Below are 19,614 nucleotides of genomic sequence, written 5' to 3' on the forward strand. Positions count from 1 at the left end.
AAAGTGCACGAGAGGGCTTAACATCCTCCGCTCTCTCTCTTCTACCTCTTGGGGTGCAGACCGATGCACTCTCCTACATCTACACCGTGCACTTGTACACTCAAAATTAGATTATGGGTCTCAGGTATATGCATCTGCCAGAAATAGCGCTGTTCATTGGCTTGACCCCATCCATCATCAAGCCATTCATATTGCTACTGGTGCATTCAGAACATCACCTATCCAAAGTCTGTATGTCGAAGCAAATGAACCATCCTTGTCGCTTCGACGAATGCAGTTGTCTCTACAATATGCCTTCAAGCTGAAGTCCCTGCCAGACCATCCCACGTGGACATCCGTTTTCGAGCCACGATGGGAAAATCTCTACAACACACGACGGACCGCCAATCGCCCATTCGGCATTCGTGTTCAAGAGCTACTCAATGAGCTTAACATCTCGGTAGACAAGGTCGCTCGATCACCAAAGGAGCCCCTTCCACCCTGGCATGCACAAACACCAGCATGTGACTTCTCGCTCAAGATTGCGACGAAGTCGAATACTCCAATTTCTGTCTACCTTCAGCTCTATTCACAACACCGTGCAGAACATTCTGACTTCTTGCCAGTTTACACAGACAGCTCGACGTCAGAATCGTATGTGGGATCTGCTGCTGTCTTTCCAAATAATACTATATCAGAGCAGATACCCCTTGACTGCAGCATTTACACTGCAGAGCTGCATGCCATAGAGTTAGCTCTAGATCACATAAGAAAACACCGTTGCCAACGGTGTATTATATATGCCAATTCAATGAGTGCACTACAGGCTTTATCAGCGATGTCACACACTAATCATCCAACCCTGTCCCGAATCCAGCAGATAATATACAGCCTCTATGTAAGTGGATTCGATATCCGCTTCTGCTGGATCCCCAGTCACATCGGGATTAGAGGAAATGATTTGGCTGACACTGCAGCCAAATCGGCAGCCCTGACGGATAATCTTGATCTGTTAGTCCCCTATACAGACTACAGGCAAGTGATCCGTAGTAACCTACAATCTCAGTGGCAAGATTCGTGGCATCGACTGATTACTACAAACAAACTATGTCGAATTAAGCCTGTGATCCATCCTTGGCGGTCCAGCTTATGCAGGGATCGCAAAGAGGAAGTTGTTCTTGCTCGGCTCCGCATAGGACACTGTCATGTTACACACTCCTTTTTGCTGAGGGCTGATGACCCTCCTATGTGCGAGCAGTGCAACACCATTTTATCCGTTAAACATATTTTATGTGACTGTACCAATTTTAGAAATGCTCGTTTTACCGCTTTTAACCATCTGACTGACCCTTATACACTCAGTCAGAGTTTATCCGACAATGACCATGTGTCTGCTATTTTTAGTTTCCTAAAAACAGTAAACCTTTTTACTCATATTTAAAAAAAAAAAAAAAAAAAAATTTTTTTTAAGATTTATTATTGTTACTTGTTTACTGATATTTGTCTTTTACAGTTTATAGTTGTTTTTATACCCTGACTTAGTGACCTAATTCATTAGGTCACTGAAAGTTTTACCTTTTTATGACAAGGTTTTGGCGCATTATAGCCTTAGTTGCTGATGCGCCAATAAAACTCAACCAACTAATCTGTCTTTTCCCACTCAACGATCCCTCTGTCCATAGCAACAACTTGCCCTTAATGCCAAAATGACATGGTTTTAAATGGTGACCAAAAGCTACCTAATGTAATTTTGATGGGGATGAAGCCTGATGGACTAATTCCTTTTCTGTATAATGATTTTATTTTATTCTGTTCTATTTTATTCATTTATATTTATTTTATTATTATTATTTTTTTTTGTATCTCTTACAAGTTGACATCCTTTAAAAGGTCTAGCTGCTCTTCTGAATAGTGCAGAAGAGCATATAAGACAGTCTTACCAAGCATAAAGTACTTTAGTGAATTCTTTTCAAAATGCCCTTGATATCACAGTGCAGTGGGTACTGATATTAAGAGTACAAGGGTGCTTTCCTTTAATCTAGGTGTTTTCAGTTGGCTGAATATGAATATGAATTGTGTGATTTAAGAGTCTTCCTAGAAATATTTTTTATTCTAATTATTTTGGAATTAGTATTTTAGTTGTTAATTTGTGTAGTAATTATGTTTTGTATACCTTGTTATGCCACAAAGGCAAATATATGCATATTAAAATTACCCTAATGGTAAATTAAATAAGCTATTGAAATTACCTTAAGCACATCATTTCAAAAACGAAACCTTAAGTTGTTTATTGAAAAGTGTTGTTTATTCATTATATAGGCAAATGCTATGAAGCAGTTTCAGTCAACTTCACCAGTCACCGTTCTTGATAATCAGAAAGTTATTACTGAGATGAAAGAAGATTTATCTAGTAAGGATTATTTTATTGCATTTTTCTTTTCCTGATAAATATGTTGTTCATTGATAAACTTGACATTCTTCATATGCTATAAATTTGGCATATAATCCTTCATGATTAGTATTATTAATAAGCAAGCTTATTTATACAGCATCAGTGAACAAAAAACTTCCCACATCACATGTCCATCCTCTCTAATAATTAGTTCATGGTTCCAGTTCATTAAGTTTATACAAACTACCCACTTCCACAATACCAGATGGAGGTTTTTCTAATAATCAACTACTTGCTGGTTGAAATCAAAATTCCACACATGTGTTCTGCAACTATCCTTTCTCAGTTTAAATTTATGCCCCCCCCCTTGTGTTGTCTGAGCAAGAATAAAGATGCCCATTTAGCTTACTCAATCCATTCATAGCTTTAAACACCTCAATCTGATCTCTTTGCAAGAGTATGATTTCCAGATGCTGCAATTCACAGAGCTGAAGCCTTTCTTGTAAGTGTACCCTTTTGTTCCCCTCACTAATCTCATTGCTCTTCTCTGCATCCACTCCAGTTGATCCACACCCTTCCTAAAATTATGTTTCTAGACCTGTATGCAGTGCTCAAGATTGCCCACCTTTGTCTCATTAAATGGGATAATCATCATCTCCTTATCCTTATGATAAAATTACTAGTTGAATCTCATTAATACAAAGTTCAAAGGATATAAATTTTCTAAATTTTTATGTTTTGTAATAAAAAGGTTTATAGTGACAAGGTCTCCAAAAGTCAAAATTTTACCCCCCCCCCATTTTTGGTACATATTATATCTAATAATAATAATATCAAAAATAAATGAGAAAATAAATTAATAAAATAAAATTTTAAAAACAAAAGCCTTGTCTAACAATACAGTAATAGGAATAACACATTTGTTAAAGATTTTATTTTATTTGTAAGGTAAACTAAGAGAAAAGCAATTTACAGAAATGAAAACATTGTACAATATACTTTGATATATACAATATTTCAGTATCATGGTAAAAAGAATTGCAATCTTAATATAAACGGAGACAACATCATCATCAGCCATTTTAAATCCACTGCAGGATGAAGGCCTCTCCAGCAACTTTCCAGTTCCTTCAGTTTAGTGCAATGGTCATCCATTTACTACCCATGGATTTGTGAATTTCATCTGTCCAACTATATTGTTGTCTTCCATGTTTTCTTTTAGCTCCTCTTGGGTACCATTCTGTTACTTTCTTAGTCCATCTGTCATCATGTCTTCAAGCCATGTGTCCTGACCAAGACCATTTTAGTTCTTTAGTTTTGATAATGTCCTTTATTTGTGTTTGCTGCCTAACCCATGTGTTTCTATTCTTATGCAGCAGTCTGATTCCTAATATAATTTGTTCCATTCTTCGTTGTATAGTTTTCAGCTATTTTTCCATTCTTTTGGTGAGTGCCCAAGTTTCACTTCCATAAATCATTGTGGGGAGCATACATTGGTTCATTATTTTACATTTCAGACAAATTGGGATATTACTCCTCACTATACTTCCTGAATACTGTCCATCTGAAATTTATTCTTTGCTTGCCTTCCAGCCATTTATCATTATTGCGGCTAATCATTTGTCCCAGGTAAGTATATGAATCCACCTTTTCAATTACTGCTCTTTCATGATTATATGTTGCATATTTGTTCATCCTTACTTTTGTTTTAGCCATATTCATCTTTAGTCCGAAATCCTTACTAACTCTGCATATCTGATTAAGATTTTCCTCTAAATCTTTGGGATCGTGGCTTATGATCACAATGTCATCTGCAAATCATAAATAGTTTAGGTACTCTCCATTCACATTGACTCCTTTCTGCGACCAGTCTAACCTTCTAAAAGCTTCTTCGAGGGCAGCAGTAAACAACTTCGGAGATAGTGTCTCATTGTCAAACTCCTTTCTTAATTTCAAATTTTCTACTGTTTCTGTCTAGTCTAATGAAGGAGGTAGCATTCTCATATATTTTCTTCAAAATCATAATGTATGTGATGTCTATGACTTGTCTTTCCAGTGCCTGAAACTGCCTTATGCTGTATGGAGTCAAATGCCTTTTCATAATCCACAAATGCCAGGCATAATGGTGTTTTATATTCATTTGCTTTCTCCATTAGCTGAGATATTACGTGAAGATGATCCATAACAGAGAAGAACAATGCATGGGATGCATATAAATTATCAAGCGACTCAGAAGCCTGTGGCAAATATAAGCCTAGTCTGTAATCAGGTCACAAAGGAGGTTAGGCAGGCGAAGGCAGATTACGAGAAATCCTTGGCAAAAGATGCTAAGAAAAACAGCAAGGATTTCTTTACGTATATAAACTCTAAAAGGAAGGGGATGAATCTGATTGGTCCACTTGACATCGATGGTTCGACTGTTGATGATCCTGCTCAGAGAGCAAACAAACTGAATGAGTATTTTGCATCTACATTCAAAAAAGGAGGAATTATTAAAGTTTGAAAATGGCAGACGGTTATCAAATTGTAGCAGGATACTTAATGATTTTGTAATAACTGAGAGCAAAGTGGAGGAGAAATTGTTGAAGTTAAACATAAGAAAAGCACCTGGGGTGGATGGGATCTATCCAGTTATATTAAAGGAGGCGGCAAAGCAACTAAGCAAACCCTTAGCCATAATTATGAGAGCATCCTGGACTCAGGGGAGGTTCCCATGGACTGGAGATGTGCAAATGTATCCCCAATTCACAAAGGGGGATCGAAGGGTGACACGAGTAATTACAGACCAGTTAGTTTAACTTCTGTTCCGGGTAAAATAATGGAGTCACTGTTTAAAGATGCATTGCAGGATCATCTAGACAAGACTGCAGCAATAATTCAGACACAGCATGGGTTTGTTAAGGGAAAGTCTTGTCTGACAAATTTGATGGGATATTATGATGTGGTTACAAAGGAACTGGATGCAAAAAATAATTTTTGATATCATATATTTGGATTTCAGGAAAGCTTTTGACACTGTTGCGCATGGAAGACTATTGTACAAATTGGAGCAGAATGGTATTAAGGATAAGTTGCTACAATGGACAAAAGGATGGTTAAGTGGGAGAAGACAGAGGGTGGTAATCAATGGGTGCTGCTCTTCGTGGAGTCTCACAGGGTTCGGTGTTGGGTCCACTGTTGTTTTGTTTATTTATCAATGATATTGATGAAGGTATATCAGGCTTAATGTCGAAGTTTGCAAATGATACAAAGGTTGGCAGGGTTGTTAATGACAGTAATGGCAGTGTGCTACTGCAACAGGATCTAGATAATTTGGGCAGATGGGCTAAGAAGTGGCAACTGAAGTTTAACCTTGACAAATGCAAAGTACTGCATATGGGTAGAAGTAACTCCAGAGAAACGTACCAACTGTGTGGTACTACACTTAAGGTAGTAGAAAATGAAAAAGACATGGGAGTAATTGTGCAGTCAGATAATGAAGTTTTCTGAGCAATGCAGACAGGCTGCCAGGACAGGTCATGGGGTTTTGTCAATGATATATAGGAATTTTTCTAGCAGGGAAAAGGAGGTGATTGGCCCTCTGTATAAGACAATGGTCAGGCCATGCCTTGAGTACTGCGTACAGGTCTGGAGGCCTCGTTTTAGGAAGGATGTAGATTTGCTTGACCATGTACAGAGAAGGGCAACAAGATTGTGAGGGGTAATGAAGGGAGCCTCTTACCAAAAGTGGCTTAAATTCTGCAAATTGCAGCGGCTGGAGACTAGGCACCTGCGCGATGATCTGATTGAGGTGTATAAGGCCTTGAATGGGTTGAGCACGCTGAATTCTGATGGGATCCTTTCACTTGTTCAGATTACGAACCTAAGGGGCCATAAATTCAAATTAAGAAAAGACAGATGTAGAATAGATATGTGTGGAAATTTGCCTTTAGCCAGCGGGTGGGTAATTGCTGGAACAAACTTCCATCTGTCATTGTGGAAGTTGATAGGTTGAATAAATTTAAGGAGGAACTGGACAGGCATTTGGAGGGAATGGTGTGTTTTTTTTTGTTTTTTTTTGGCTGATGCTGCATAAGCTCATACACTTGTTTTCTTGCATCACATGCCACTACTACGTAGGTGAGAATCCCATCCTAAATCCACCTTGCTCTTTCGTTTGATTCTCGTCAAGTATTCTTTCTAATCTGTTAGTAATGACCCTTGTGAACAACTTATAGATGTGTGATAACAAGCTTGGACTATAATTTCCAATTTCTGATTTATCTCATTTCTTATGCAGCAAAATTTTGATTGCATTATTCTACTCCTTAGATATCATGCCTTTCCTGATGTATTTTGTGAAGAGCCTTGCCACTTTCTGTGTCATATCTCTTCCTCCCAATTTTAATAACTCTACAGTAACTTCATCTTCACCTGGGGCTTTCTGATTCTTCATTTTCTTCAATGCATGTTCTGCCTCATCAGGAAGGATATCGGGTATGTTGTATGTGTCGATAATTTGTGATCCATTTCTGCACTGCTTGCATCATTTCCTCTCTTCTTATATAATTCTTTATTGTATTCTTCTGTTATTTGAATTATGCCTTTTCTGCTGTTTATCCATCACTATTCTTCAGATTCAGTATCATTTTGTGAAAAATGCATGGGATACGTATAAATTAACGGATGACACAGAACCCTATGATAGATACAAGCTGGTCTGTAACCAATTCACAGAAGAGGTTAGGTAGGTAAAGGCAGATTACGAGAAATCTTTGGCAAAGGATGCAGAAAAACACAGCAAACAGTTCTTTACTTATGTAATCTCTAGAAAGAAGGGGATGAATCAGATTGGTCCACTTGATATCGATGGTTCAACTATTGATGATCCTGCCAGAGGTGTATTAAACTCTGACAGTAAGCTAGATAATCTCGTAATAACTGAGAGTAAAGTGGAGGAGAAATTGTTGAAGATAAATATTAGAAAGGCACCTGGGGTGGATGGAAACTATCCAGTTATATTAAAGGAGGCATCAAAGGAAGTAAGCAAACCCTTAGCCATAATTATGAGAGCTACCTTGGACTCAGGGGTGGTCCTCATGGACTGGAGATGTGTAAATATATCTCCAATTCTCAAAGGGTGACAATCGAAGGGTGACACAAATTACAGACCTGTTAGTTTAACTTCTGTTCCCGGCAAAATAATGGAGTCAGTGGTTAAAGAAGCATTGCGGGATCATCTAGATAAGATTGCTGTTATAGTTCAGACACGGCATGGGTTTATTAAAGGTCTTACATCTTGTCTTACCAATTTGGTTGGATACTACGATGCGGTTACAAAGGAACTGGATGCAAAAAATAATTTTGATATCATATACTTAGATCTTAGGAAGGCTTTTAATACTGTTGCACACGGAAGATAGCTGTACAAATGGAGCAGTGTTGCATTTGAAGCAAATTGCTGCTATAGATAAAGGGATGGTTGAGTGGGAGAAGACAGAGAGTGGTAATCAATGCACACTGCTATTTATGGACAAACGTTATTAGTGGAGTTTCCTAGGGTTCAGTGTTGGGTCATTGTTTTCTGTATTTATTAATGATATTGACGAATATATATCAGGCTATAACTGAAAAGTTATAGAAAGTATATAGAAATCATTTCTCATAAATATCCTTTCAAACTCACGATCCTGCGTTCTTATGTAAATAGTAGTTGGTGTGGGGTTAAGGAGCTTGATCATTTAAACTCATCTGTTTCGCAATTGGAGAAATATTCCATTGTACCTAATTAATACTCACTTCAAGTATATCATTGTTAGATATAGTGGCATTCCAGTTGAAGGCACTGCTAAATCCAATGCTTGATTTTCTGTTTATCCTTTACACCATCTCGATAGTCTTTCTTGTTCTTGCACACTCATTGCTACCTCCATCTTTATTTTCTTATATTGGATTGCTCAATACTCTCAACAACACTCTGCATTTGACTTTGGCATTGATTAACTCAAAGGCTATAGCAGCGTGGCATTCAGTCCCTTTCACTATTCAAAAAATTATTGATGTTAAAACATCTATAGCAGCACCTAACAATGAAATATAAAGAAAATGCAATTGCAAAAATACAGTCATTCCTTGATTTGCACACGTGGGTATGTTCCAGGAAAACACTGCACAGTCCAAATCCACGCAATGCAAAACATAGTTTATATGACATAAAGAGGGTTCCATACCTGTACACAAAAAATAATGTGAAAAAAAAAATTAAATTGAAAAAAATTATCTTCATTTGGTAAGAAAAAAGAAAAAATTAAAAACATGCCCATAAAATTAATCTTGCTAATACTTACCTCTAGATTTTTAATCTGAATTCTTTGCTTCTTCGTTGCTGTTATCATGTGATAAGCTTGCAACAGTATCCGGCACTTTTTTGAAATAAATTAGTTAAAATTGGCTTAGAAGCACACGGTTTTTGCTATAAATTTCTTCATAAGGAACTAAAGCCAATGATAAAGTTCTGCAAAAATTTAAACTCCTCTCCAAATTAGGATCCATATCCAGAGCTTCTTGGCTAAGCTGATTTGCAAGTCGTTGTTCTTGCACACCTACTCTGCATTTGATTTTGGCATCGTTGAACTCAAAGGTGTGGCATTCAGTCCCTTTCACTACTCAGAAAATTATTTATGTCAAAACATCTATAGCAGCACCTAACAATAGAATATAAATAATATAAAGAGTGTAATATAGAGACTACCTGAGTTTTTACTCGGGTAGTCTCTCCGCAGTCAAATTTTTGTGTGCATCTTCTTCGTTTTTATTATTATTTTTTTTTCTTGCAAAAAATATTGTCCACTGATAATTCTTCTTTATGAGATTCAAGGACTTCTGTGATACATATCTGCTGGTTCTAGTTCTTCAAATCCCTTTCCATTAATTGTTTTGCCAATTCTCACAAACTCACAACATTTTAACTGTGGCTTCTTTAGTGCAGCTTTGTAGCCACAGCTTTATCCTGATTTCATTGTTGAGTTCTTAACTTCACTCCATGCAAACTAAGTATTTTTTACATCAAGAATTCTATGATTCTGCGAGTATTCTCGAATTGAAACACTGCCTGTTCCATTAGTAGTTTCTATCAATTGTTAAAAAGATCTTCTTAGGTAATAAAGTTTGAAGAAAGCTATAACACCTTTGTCCATCGGCTGAATTAATGAACTTGTATTCTCAGGAAGATAGATAATTTTCGCATTTGGGTGCAGATCAGACAAATGTGCAGAATGACTGGGTGCATTATCAAGAATGAGCAAAATTTTGAATGCTATGTTCTTCTTCAGGCAATATCTTTTTGTTTTGACGCAAAAACAATTTAAAAACCAATCCTCGAAGATTTTAGCTGTCATCCAGGCTTTTTTTTGCTCAATTTCCATTGAGCTGGTAAGGTGGTCCTTGAGGGTTGTCACAGATATTCTCTCAGATATGCCAGACAAACTGTACTTGCTACCTGGGAGTCTAAAACGCTAATGGAACTGATATTCGGGTGACATACAAGTCAAGTGGACCCAATTTCGGCAAAATCTGGACGGTCTGTGAACCTCCATTCGGACAGTCTGTGGTATAACCTCCATGCACAAGCACTGTGGGTGACCACCCAGGTGTGAACCAACGTAAGCAGGGGTCGAGGTGTGCCGCCCCTTGTGTTACCAGGCAGTACTAGGTCGTAGATGACTCTCATAAGCCGGTACAATACCACCACTTTACTTATTGGATGCTTGAAGTGGTGGAACCCATGTTTAATCTCTAGAGCCAAGTTCCGGTCAACCCTTCCCCATCTCTTCCATCGTGCATTATGATTGATGACTTTTGAGGTTATGATGAACACCGTGGTGAGATCCAATCTTCCTTACATTTTCAGGGTCCAGCTGTAAAATGGTGTTCACAGTCCAGCCGCTAGTTAGTACCCTCAACCGAACCTGTTGATAACCCTTAAGGTGGCTTCCGGATCAGCTAGTGTATAATCTTGCTACCTCTACTCTGCCAGATAGTAACTGGAGAGAGTCCGAGTAGTGTGTATGCGTGGGGCATTGTCGAGGCCACGTTATGTCAAGGATCTGGTTATATTCTTACCATGTGTACGACATATCCAAAAATTTCATTACTTCATACAGCATGTCCCACCAACTTTTTTCTTACAATTGAATACACCACGAATTGTCAAACTAATAGAGTAAAGCTTATCTGTGAAAAGATCTAAACCTCCCAAACACTACCTAATTCATTTCACAAATATACGTGGTCTCAATTCTAATCCCAATGATGTCCATTTCCACTTGCAGTCTGCCAAACCCCATGTACTTTTTCTGACAGAATCTCAGTTATCGGTTGATTCAACTACTGCTCATCTCAGTTGCCCAAATTATTCGCTGTATGATTCCTTTCGCCTGAAAGGTGGTACTTGTGTGTATATGTCCGTTCCGATATTCCCTATCAGAGACTCGGTAACTTGGAATTTCCTCTTTTCAATCTTCTCTGGCTTAAAATCTCTGTCTCATTGTGTCAAATTCATCTGTTGTCTCTACCGTTCTCCCAACTCCACTAATCACTTGGAGCTCTTTGACTTCCTCTCTTTGCAACTTGACAATCCTAACCATACAGCCAACATGCTTGATCTTTTTCTCACAGACAACCCTTCTAAGTACACCATTGAAGTGAGTGGTCCTTTAGGCACCTCAGATTGCAACTTGGTGTTGTCTCTTCTCCAATGCAGCCTTTATCTCATGGCTATTCCCAACCTTGTTGTTTGGCATTACATTCTTGTAATGGGATGACCTGCGAGACTTCTTTTCTTTGGTCTGATTACTGTTTCAAAACTTCTGATTTCAACGTTTTCTCAGATCGTGTCAATGAAATTATTCTTGCAGGAATGGAATCCTTTATCTCACACTCCACTTTAAAATTTTGTCCTTTATCTAAACCTTGGTTTTCCAATAAATGTGCAAAGGCTGTTCAAGAGAAGAACGTTGCATATCATAATTGGCTTGTTTCTCATTCTTCAGTTTCATTTTCTGCCAACACCAAAGCTCGCAATAATTGTAAAGCAGTTATTAATCAGTCCAAACTAGAGTTTGAACAGGCTAAGAGTAGAAAACTTGCTTCTTGCCCTAATGGTAGACGAGAATTCTGGTCTCTTGCCAAAGCTGTTGGCCATAACTTTTGCCCATCACTGCTCCCAACTCTGTCCAAATCAGATGGTTCTGCTGTCACTTCAGCGAAGGATAAAGCTGACCTGCTAGCATCCCATTTTTCTTCTAACTCATGTATTAACGATCTTGGTAAAACACATACCACCATTCCCAACACGATCCAGTCAATGCCTACTGTGGTCTTCCGTCAAAAGAATGTTAGAAGGATTTTGATGAATCTTGATGCTAAAAAAGCTCCAGGCCCCAATGGTATTTCTCCACTTGTTCTCAAAACCTGTGCTCCTGAACCTACTCTTGTTCTTTGCCACCTTTTTCACTTTCTTATTCCAAAGGTATTTTTCTTTCTGCTTGGAAATTTGCTCATATCCAGTCAGCTCCTAAAAAGGGTGACAAATCCCTCCCATCCAATTATTGTCCCATTGCAATTACTTCTACTCTTTCTAAAGTAATGGAGAAATCAATTAACCGCCAACTCTTAAACTACCTAGAAACCTTCCATCTGATCAACGATTGCCAATATGGATTCCATCAGTGTTGATCCAATGGTGATATTCTGGCTTATGTTATCCGTTTATGGACTAATTCATGGAAAAGTTTGGTGAAACGCAAGCAGTTGCTCTTGACATATCAAAGGCTTTCGATCGTGTTTGGCTTAAAGGTCTTCCAAATAAGCTTCCATCTTATGGTTTGCCAACTGTTTTTTGTAATTGGTTTTCTCTCCGATTGCTCACTGAAAGTGATGGTAGATGGCTCTCTGTCTTCTAACTTCTCCACTAATGATAGTGTCCCCCAAGGCTCAGTTCTTTATCCCACTCTTTTCTTCTTATATATTATGACCTTCTTCCATTGACTGGAAATCCTATCCATAGTTTTGCCGATGATAGCACATTGCATTCCACTTTCCATTTTGAGAAACCTTGCTCTGCTCAATCAGCTTCAACTTCACAAAAATCGGCTAACAATTCCTTAAATTTCCGATCTTGAGGTAATTCTCCAGTGGGGGCAATGACAACTTAGTTGATTTCAATCCTTCTAAAACTCAGTCTTGTCTTATATCTCACAAAAAGGTTTCTTCTACTCCTATGCTTAGGTGACAAACAGGTGACACTCCTGTTTCTAGGCAAAATGATATATCTCTTTTGGGGATTACCCTGACTTCTAATCTCTCTTAGCACAAGCACATTACAAATATTTCTTCCTCTGCATCTAAAAAACTTGGTTTTCTGTTTCGCTCTTGGCATTACTTTTTTTCCAAACAGCTGTTCACTCTGTACAAATCACAAATCCGCCCTACCATGGAATATTGTTCCCACATCTGAGGTGGTGCCCCGAAAACCTCTCTCAGGATTCTTGATTCCATTCAGAAGAGGGCAGTTAGGGTAATTAATGATTCATCTCTAACAGAGTCTCTCCACGTGCTGTCTCATAGACATACTGTTTTTGCTGCATGCCTCTTCTACAGATATTTCAATGGGCACTGTTCTTCTGAATTGGCTTCTATAATTCTGGCTCTCTCTTTGAAAACAGTCCAAACCTGTGTCGCCAACAGTCCATTTACTGTCCAACTTCAAACTCACAGAACCAACTTTTCATCTTCCTCGTTTATTCATTCGACTGTTGTTTTCTGGAATAACCTTCCTTCATACATATTTCCTGTAAATTAAAATCTACAGGAAGTTCAAGTCCAATGTCAACAAATATCTTCTTTCGTCTTCTCAACCTCCAACCCAAGCACGGTACTAAGTATTATAGGTTCTAATACCTCTCGTGTTTGGGGTTTACATAAAGAAAAAAATAAAAAAAATAGGGAGCTTTTTGATATTCCTTTAAAAGCATGAGGATGTTCTGACATATAAATTAAAAGCGGTTTATACTTAAAGTCGCCCTCTGCATTGCCACATTTCAAATCTGCGAAAGATTGGTTAACACCAATCTTTTGCAGCTTTGAAACCTGGGGCAGTTTTCTCTTCTTTTGAAATGAATGTTTGGCTTGGCACACACTTCCAAAATAAGTCAGTCTCATCATCAGCTTTAAACACTTGACTTTCTAGATAGTCCTCATTTGCAATAACATCCTTTAAAGTTTTTTGGATACAAAGAAGCAACTTCCATATCTGCACTGGCTGCTTCGCCCATTAATTTTAGATTGTGAAGACTTTTTGATGTTTTTTAAAATTTCAAACCAACCCTTACTAGCCTGAAAGTTGCCTGCATTGGAAGGACCGGCTTCTTCTCGTAAGCAATTAAAATTTTGCAGAGCTTTAGCGCGAATAATATCTGAACTAAGAGGCATTCTCTTTTGATTCAAGATCTATCCAGAAAGAAAGTGATTTTTCACTTTTCTCTATTAATGCATTTTTCACTTTTGTAATGTTTTTTGCAGCCAATGATGTTTAACAGATAACTGACCTTTAATTTTCTCGGCATTTTCCCTAATTCGTTGAATGCTAGATTCATTTATGCTGTGTTTCTTGTTTATTGTCACAACCTTTTCACCATTTCTAACTCCTTAACAAATTTTAATTTTTCCTCTAAATTAAAAATTATTTTTTGTTGTAGCTTTCTTCATTTTAGGCACTAATTAAACACACACTTTATATAGACAAGAAATATTAAATCAGCAAAAGCAGTGCTTACTGATTAAAACACTATGTTATGCGAACCAGAAAAAGATAATGTATGAACAGCTAACATGGAATAAGTGATGAAGGGGGTCCCGAATGTGAAATTGTTACAAAAATAACCAGACAAACACATCACCATTTATTGCTATGTTTGGTTATAAGAATCAGTTTTGAATGCCTTTGTGATATTTTTCTAAAGCACATTTCTTGGAGGTCATGACCATAAAACAATAAAAACAATTTGCACTTTCCGGTTTATTGGGCCTTTCTGTTAGTGCAATCTAATTATAAATGGGTAGTAAACTCAATCTTGTTGCATTTGCAATAATACCGACAGCTGGAATTCTGTAGATTTTATGTTATTATGGTGAAATATGTTTCTCCTTCAATGAAATCTTCAATCTTGTAAAAAAACACGAATAAAATTTCAAAATCTGCTCTTCATTCTTATTTTTGAAACTTTGTAAACAAAAATTGTGCAGGTAGCGAAACTCTCCGCTCAATCTAAAATATGTTAGTAAATAGGCATCGTTGCTATCATACTATTGAAAAAAAATGGGTAATTAGACTAATGACTTGTATTTTGCTAACCTCTTCAAATATTGATTCGGTAGATTAAGTAGCTGGCGTGTACATAAAACATTACATCATTCATACTAAATATTTCGGATTGAAGTATGACACTAATGTCACTAATATAGATTCAGTAGGCTAAGTAGTGGGTCTGAGCATAAAACTTTGCATCATTCATGACTTCGGTTCTGGCTTTGTTAGATTTTTAAAACGGTTCTGATTTTCGTCAAAGTTGTTTTCACGTAAAACATCTTTTGTGAATACAGGGTATACACAGTTTTTTTCATTTTATTTTTGGTTGGCGTGGTGAGGAGCAAAACTGCACCTTACCAAGTTTAGTCTTATAAAGATAGTAAGAATTTGCTGTATTTGTAACATGGTTTAGTGACCCCTTTTTTTATCCCTCATAAGTCTTAGTAATTACTAAGTAACTTACGTATGTAAGTAACTTACCATGTCAGTCCCTATAGTAAAGTATGGCGAACAGTAATGTTTAAGAAAACAACAATTCATATGAATTGTTGTTTTCTTAAACATTACTGTTCACATTGTCAAAGAGACCACTGGAAGCACTGAAGTCTTTTCTTCTTTGCCCAGTTGGCAGTTTGACAAAGAAGGAAATATCCTCGATAAGTGTATTAATATTGTTGTCTCTGTAACTCGTCCACCCACTGTGGCATCCAAAAAAAAATGTAAATGCGTTGTGTTAATTTTAAAACAGAAGCTGGATATTTGTACAAAATTAGAAAAAGTGAAAATTGTAATGCACTTATGACAACACTTACATAGCTTAGAAGTGTGAAAAGTTGTGTTATTTTAAAATTACATCGGGGGAAATAAAGTATATTGTATATATTAGTGTGACTAAGAATTTTAACTTCACATTAAGAAATTTTGTTGTAGTAGTAGTAGAGGCATGTGATGCAAGAAAGCAAGTGTATGAGCTTATGCAGCATCAGCAAAAAAAAAAAAAAAATTTCACACAACCATTCCCTCTAAATTTTTGTCCAGTTTCTCCTTAAATTTATTTAACCTGTCAACTTCCACGGCAACAGATGGAAGTTTGTTCCAGCAATTAACCACCGGCTGGCTAAAGGCAAATTATTCATCTATTCTACCTCTATCTCCTAGATTCTACATCCACACATCTATTCTACATCTGTCTTTTCTTAATTTGAATTTATGCCCCCTTAGGCTCGTAATCTGAACAAGTGGAAGGATCCCATCAGAATTCAGCGTGCTCAACTCATTCAAGGCCTTATACACCTCGATCAGATCACAGCGCAGGTGCCTAGTCTCCAGCCGCTGCAATTTGCAGAACTTAAGCCTCTCTTGGTAAGAGGATCCCTTCATTCCCCTCACCAATCTTGTTGCCCTTCTCTGTACACGGTCAAGCAAATCTATATCCTTCCTAAAATGAGGCCTCCAGACCTGTACGCAGTACTGAAGGCATGGCCTGACCATTGCCTTATACAGAGGGACAATCATCTCCTTTTCCCTGCTAGCAAAATTCCTATAAATCATTGACAAAACCCCATGACCTGCTCTGGCAGCCTGTCTGCATTGCTCAGAAAACTTCATATCTGACTGCACAATACTCCCAGGTCTTTCATTTTCTACCACCTTAAGTGTAGTAACACACAGTGTAGTTGGTATGTTTTTCTGGGGTTACTTCTACCCATATGCAGTACTTTGTATTTCAAGGTTAAACTTCAGTTGCCACTTCTTAGCCCATCTGCCCAAATTATCTAGATCCTGTTGCAGGAGCACACTGCCATTACTATCATTAACAACCCTGCCAACCTTTGTATCATCTGCGAACTTCGACACTAAGCCTGATATACCTTCATCAATTGATAAATATACAAAACAGCAGAGGACCCAACACCAAACCCTCTGGGACTCCACTAATAACATTAGTCCACGATGAGCAGCACCCATTGATTACCACCCCTGTCTTCTCCCACTCAACCATCCTTTTATCCATTGTAGCAACTTACCCTTAATACGATTCTGCTCCAATTTGTACAATAGTCTTCCATGTGCAACAGTATCAAAAGCTTTCCTGAAATCCAAATATATGATATCAAAATTATTTTTTGATATCATATATTTTTTTTGTGTAGGCTTCCATACGAGTAATGCCTTTGCAACCTGCATTCCACAATCCACATAAACGTTGGGTAGCTGGACTCATGTGTACTAACAAATTCAGTAATATATATATATATTATATTTCAGTCATATTCAGTTATCAAATAGTGTACCCTAGGTGATAAAAACTTCTATATTGTGCTCAAGAAATATTTACCAAAACTTTACCTCAGAATGTGTAATCCACATTCTAATTTCTTCAAAACATTCACATTTTTCTGGATAGTGAATGCATTTCTTTTAGCTTAACTACCATTGTATTAAGCTTTGAAATCTAGTTGTGTAGATGCATCCTTTACCCTTTTCTTAATTTTAGGATTGATGTTTTTTTTTTTTTTTTTTTTCTTTATGCCTACAATCATGCACACACACACACACACACACACACACACACACACACACACACACACACACACACACACACACACACACACAGCTAGTAAGCTACTGGTGTTTTTCAGAACTAAAATTCATATAGGTCACCAATTATTTCATTGTTTGGAATTTTGAATAAATGATCTGTTTATATGTATTGAAAAAAACTAATATTTTTGGAAAATGTTTGAGAAACTCTTGGTGTTTAAAGATGATGCCTTAAAAGGCCATTGCATGAGCACTGTTTGTAGTCCTGCAGATGTTCAGTCAGTAATAAAATTTTGTGATGGAGCATGCCTTAGAGTGATTGTCTCTAACTGTGTAGATTCTTTTTCAGAAATGGAGTAAGGTCAGGAGGTCACAAAGGAAAGGTTATTTAGTGCACCTCTTCCACTTAATTGGTTTGGAAAACTAGCAGCATTCAAAGCAGCACTGTGAACCTGATAATTAAAATGTAGCAGGACCCAGTTTAATTGGAAAACAGTTTCATGTGCATTTTCTTTCTGAGTATCATTAATTTGTGCAAAAAAAAAAACAGTTCAATTGCATTTCCAGTGACAGGCTTTCTCAGTCAAAAAAAAAAAAAAAAAATCCTATTGCAGGGACATGCTAACAAACTTTATTTGGCCATTGAATTTTTACAGGCTGTGATAATTGAGATGATTATTAATGTGAAATTCAAGTTTTTCTGTGAAAAGTATCTATCTTAAGAAACTGTAAAGCACTTCCGTTTTTTTTAAATTGAGTAAACTACTGAAAAATTGTTTTGTTTTGTTTTGTTAGTTGGAACTTTTCCTCCCTATGTGCATCAAAAATTACATTGAACTACATAACAATTGACTTACTTTCACTATACCTTATGATGCACTGCACTTTCTGCTGAACAAATGCCATATCACTAAATGTGAAGGTCATATAAGTTTGCTATTGCAGTGCATGCGTTAGACCTTTTAGGCTATTACATTAAGCTTTGAGAGTACCTTAACATTTTTCAAAAATACAGGGATTTCAAAAAGAAGTAACACTTTCAGGTGTTCATAAAACACCAGTGTATGCGTCAGTGCAAGTTAGTGCAAGAGCATCATGATAGTACACAGCAAATGCTAAAATAGCTGAGAATGGCATAATTTTCATTTTAAATGCTGAAATTTTTATAAATAGAATTATAATTTACATCACTTCTGGTGGGGGGGGGGATGAAGAGCTGTTGGACATACAGGGAAACAGGATTTTATGTTATCCAGTTTGAAAAGGCTTTCAGTGATGAATTTGTGATATGACTTTTGAGTATTAGTATTGGCAAAATGATACAAAGAATCAAAGTTTACAAAATGGCCAAAAAAGAAACATTTTGCCCATTTTGTTTGTCCATTTCTTCTAACAAGATGAATTTATTTAGAACCACAAATTTACAATGCTTGTGGGTCCTCTCTGGTTGATGGAAAAATTCTGCACACATATCTGCAGCCATCCTTTTTAATTGTACTCTCCTTATGCATAGCTGTCATCAAGAAAGATTAAAGATGCTATCAGCATTTAGTTTACTTAATCATTTAAATCCCTTAAACACATCAATTAGATTACTGTGCAGATGCTAAGTTTCCATGTTCTGCAATTCTAAGGTTCTATAGTCTTACCAAGACTATATAACCTTAGTCTTTCTGGGCAAGAGTCCCCTTTTTATCCTCTTTGCACTATATCCAACAGATCTGCATCCTATATAAAATGAGGTTTCCAAATCTATTAGCATTAGCATTAGTAGAGGCATTTGATGCAAGAAAGCAAGCTTATGCAGCATCAGCCAAAAAAACCCCACTTCCACTTCACCCCTCTGTTCGTTCAAAATACCTGTCCAGCTGAGCCTTAAACTTATTTAGGCTATCAACCTCCACTACAAGGGATGGAAGTCTGTTCCACCAACCAACCAACCACCTGCTCACTAAAGGCAAATTTCCGCACGTCTATCCTACATCTGTCTTTCCTCAATTTGAATTTATGCCCTCTCAGGTGATTTTTTTCTGAGCTAGAGGAAGAATTCCATCAGCATTGAGCATGCTTAAACCATTCAAAGCTTTATACACCTCTATCAGATCACCTCGCTGGTGCCTAGTCTCCAGACGCTATAATTTGCAAAACTTAAGCCTTTCTTCGTAAGAGCACCTCTTTGTTCCATTCACTAATTTTGTTGCCCTTCTCTGTACTCGTTCCAGCAGCTCTACATCCTTCTTGAAATGAAGCCTCCAGATCTGCATACAGTACTCTAGGTGTGGTCTGACCATTGCCTTATACAAGGGAATAATCACCTCCTTATCCCTGCTGGAAAAATTCCTGTATATCATTG

At 37.2% G+C, this 19,614-nt stretch overlaps 1 protein-coding gene across 1 annotated transcript in view; it reads left to right on the top strand.

Moving 5' to 3' along the window:
- The window catches only part of LOC150078245 (regulator of G protein signaling loco-like), a 311,630-nt gene that overhangs the window by 282,236 nt on the left and 9,780 nt on the right, over window positions 1-19,614 (top strand). Inside the window, 1 exon segment of the mRNA XM_090384508.1 lies at window positions 2,299-2,389. Coding sequence (XP_090240634.1) covers window positions 2,299-2,389 — 91 coding nt within the window.

Source organism: Mastigoproctus giganteus, chromosome 11 (assembly GCF_048544385.1).
Source record: "Mastigoproctus giganteus isolate SK-2022 chromosome 11, ASM4854438v1, whole genome shotgun sequence".
Classification (NCBI taxonomy): Eukaryota; Metazoa; Arthropoda; class Arachnida; order Uropygi; family Thelyphonidae; genus Mastigoproctus; species Mastigoproctus giganteus.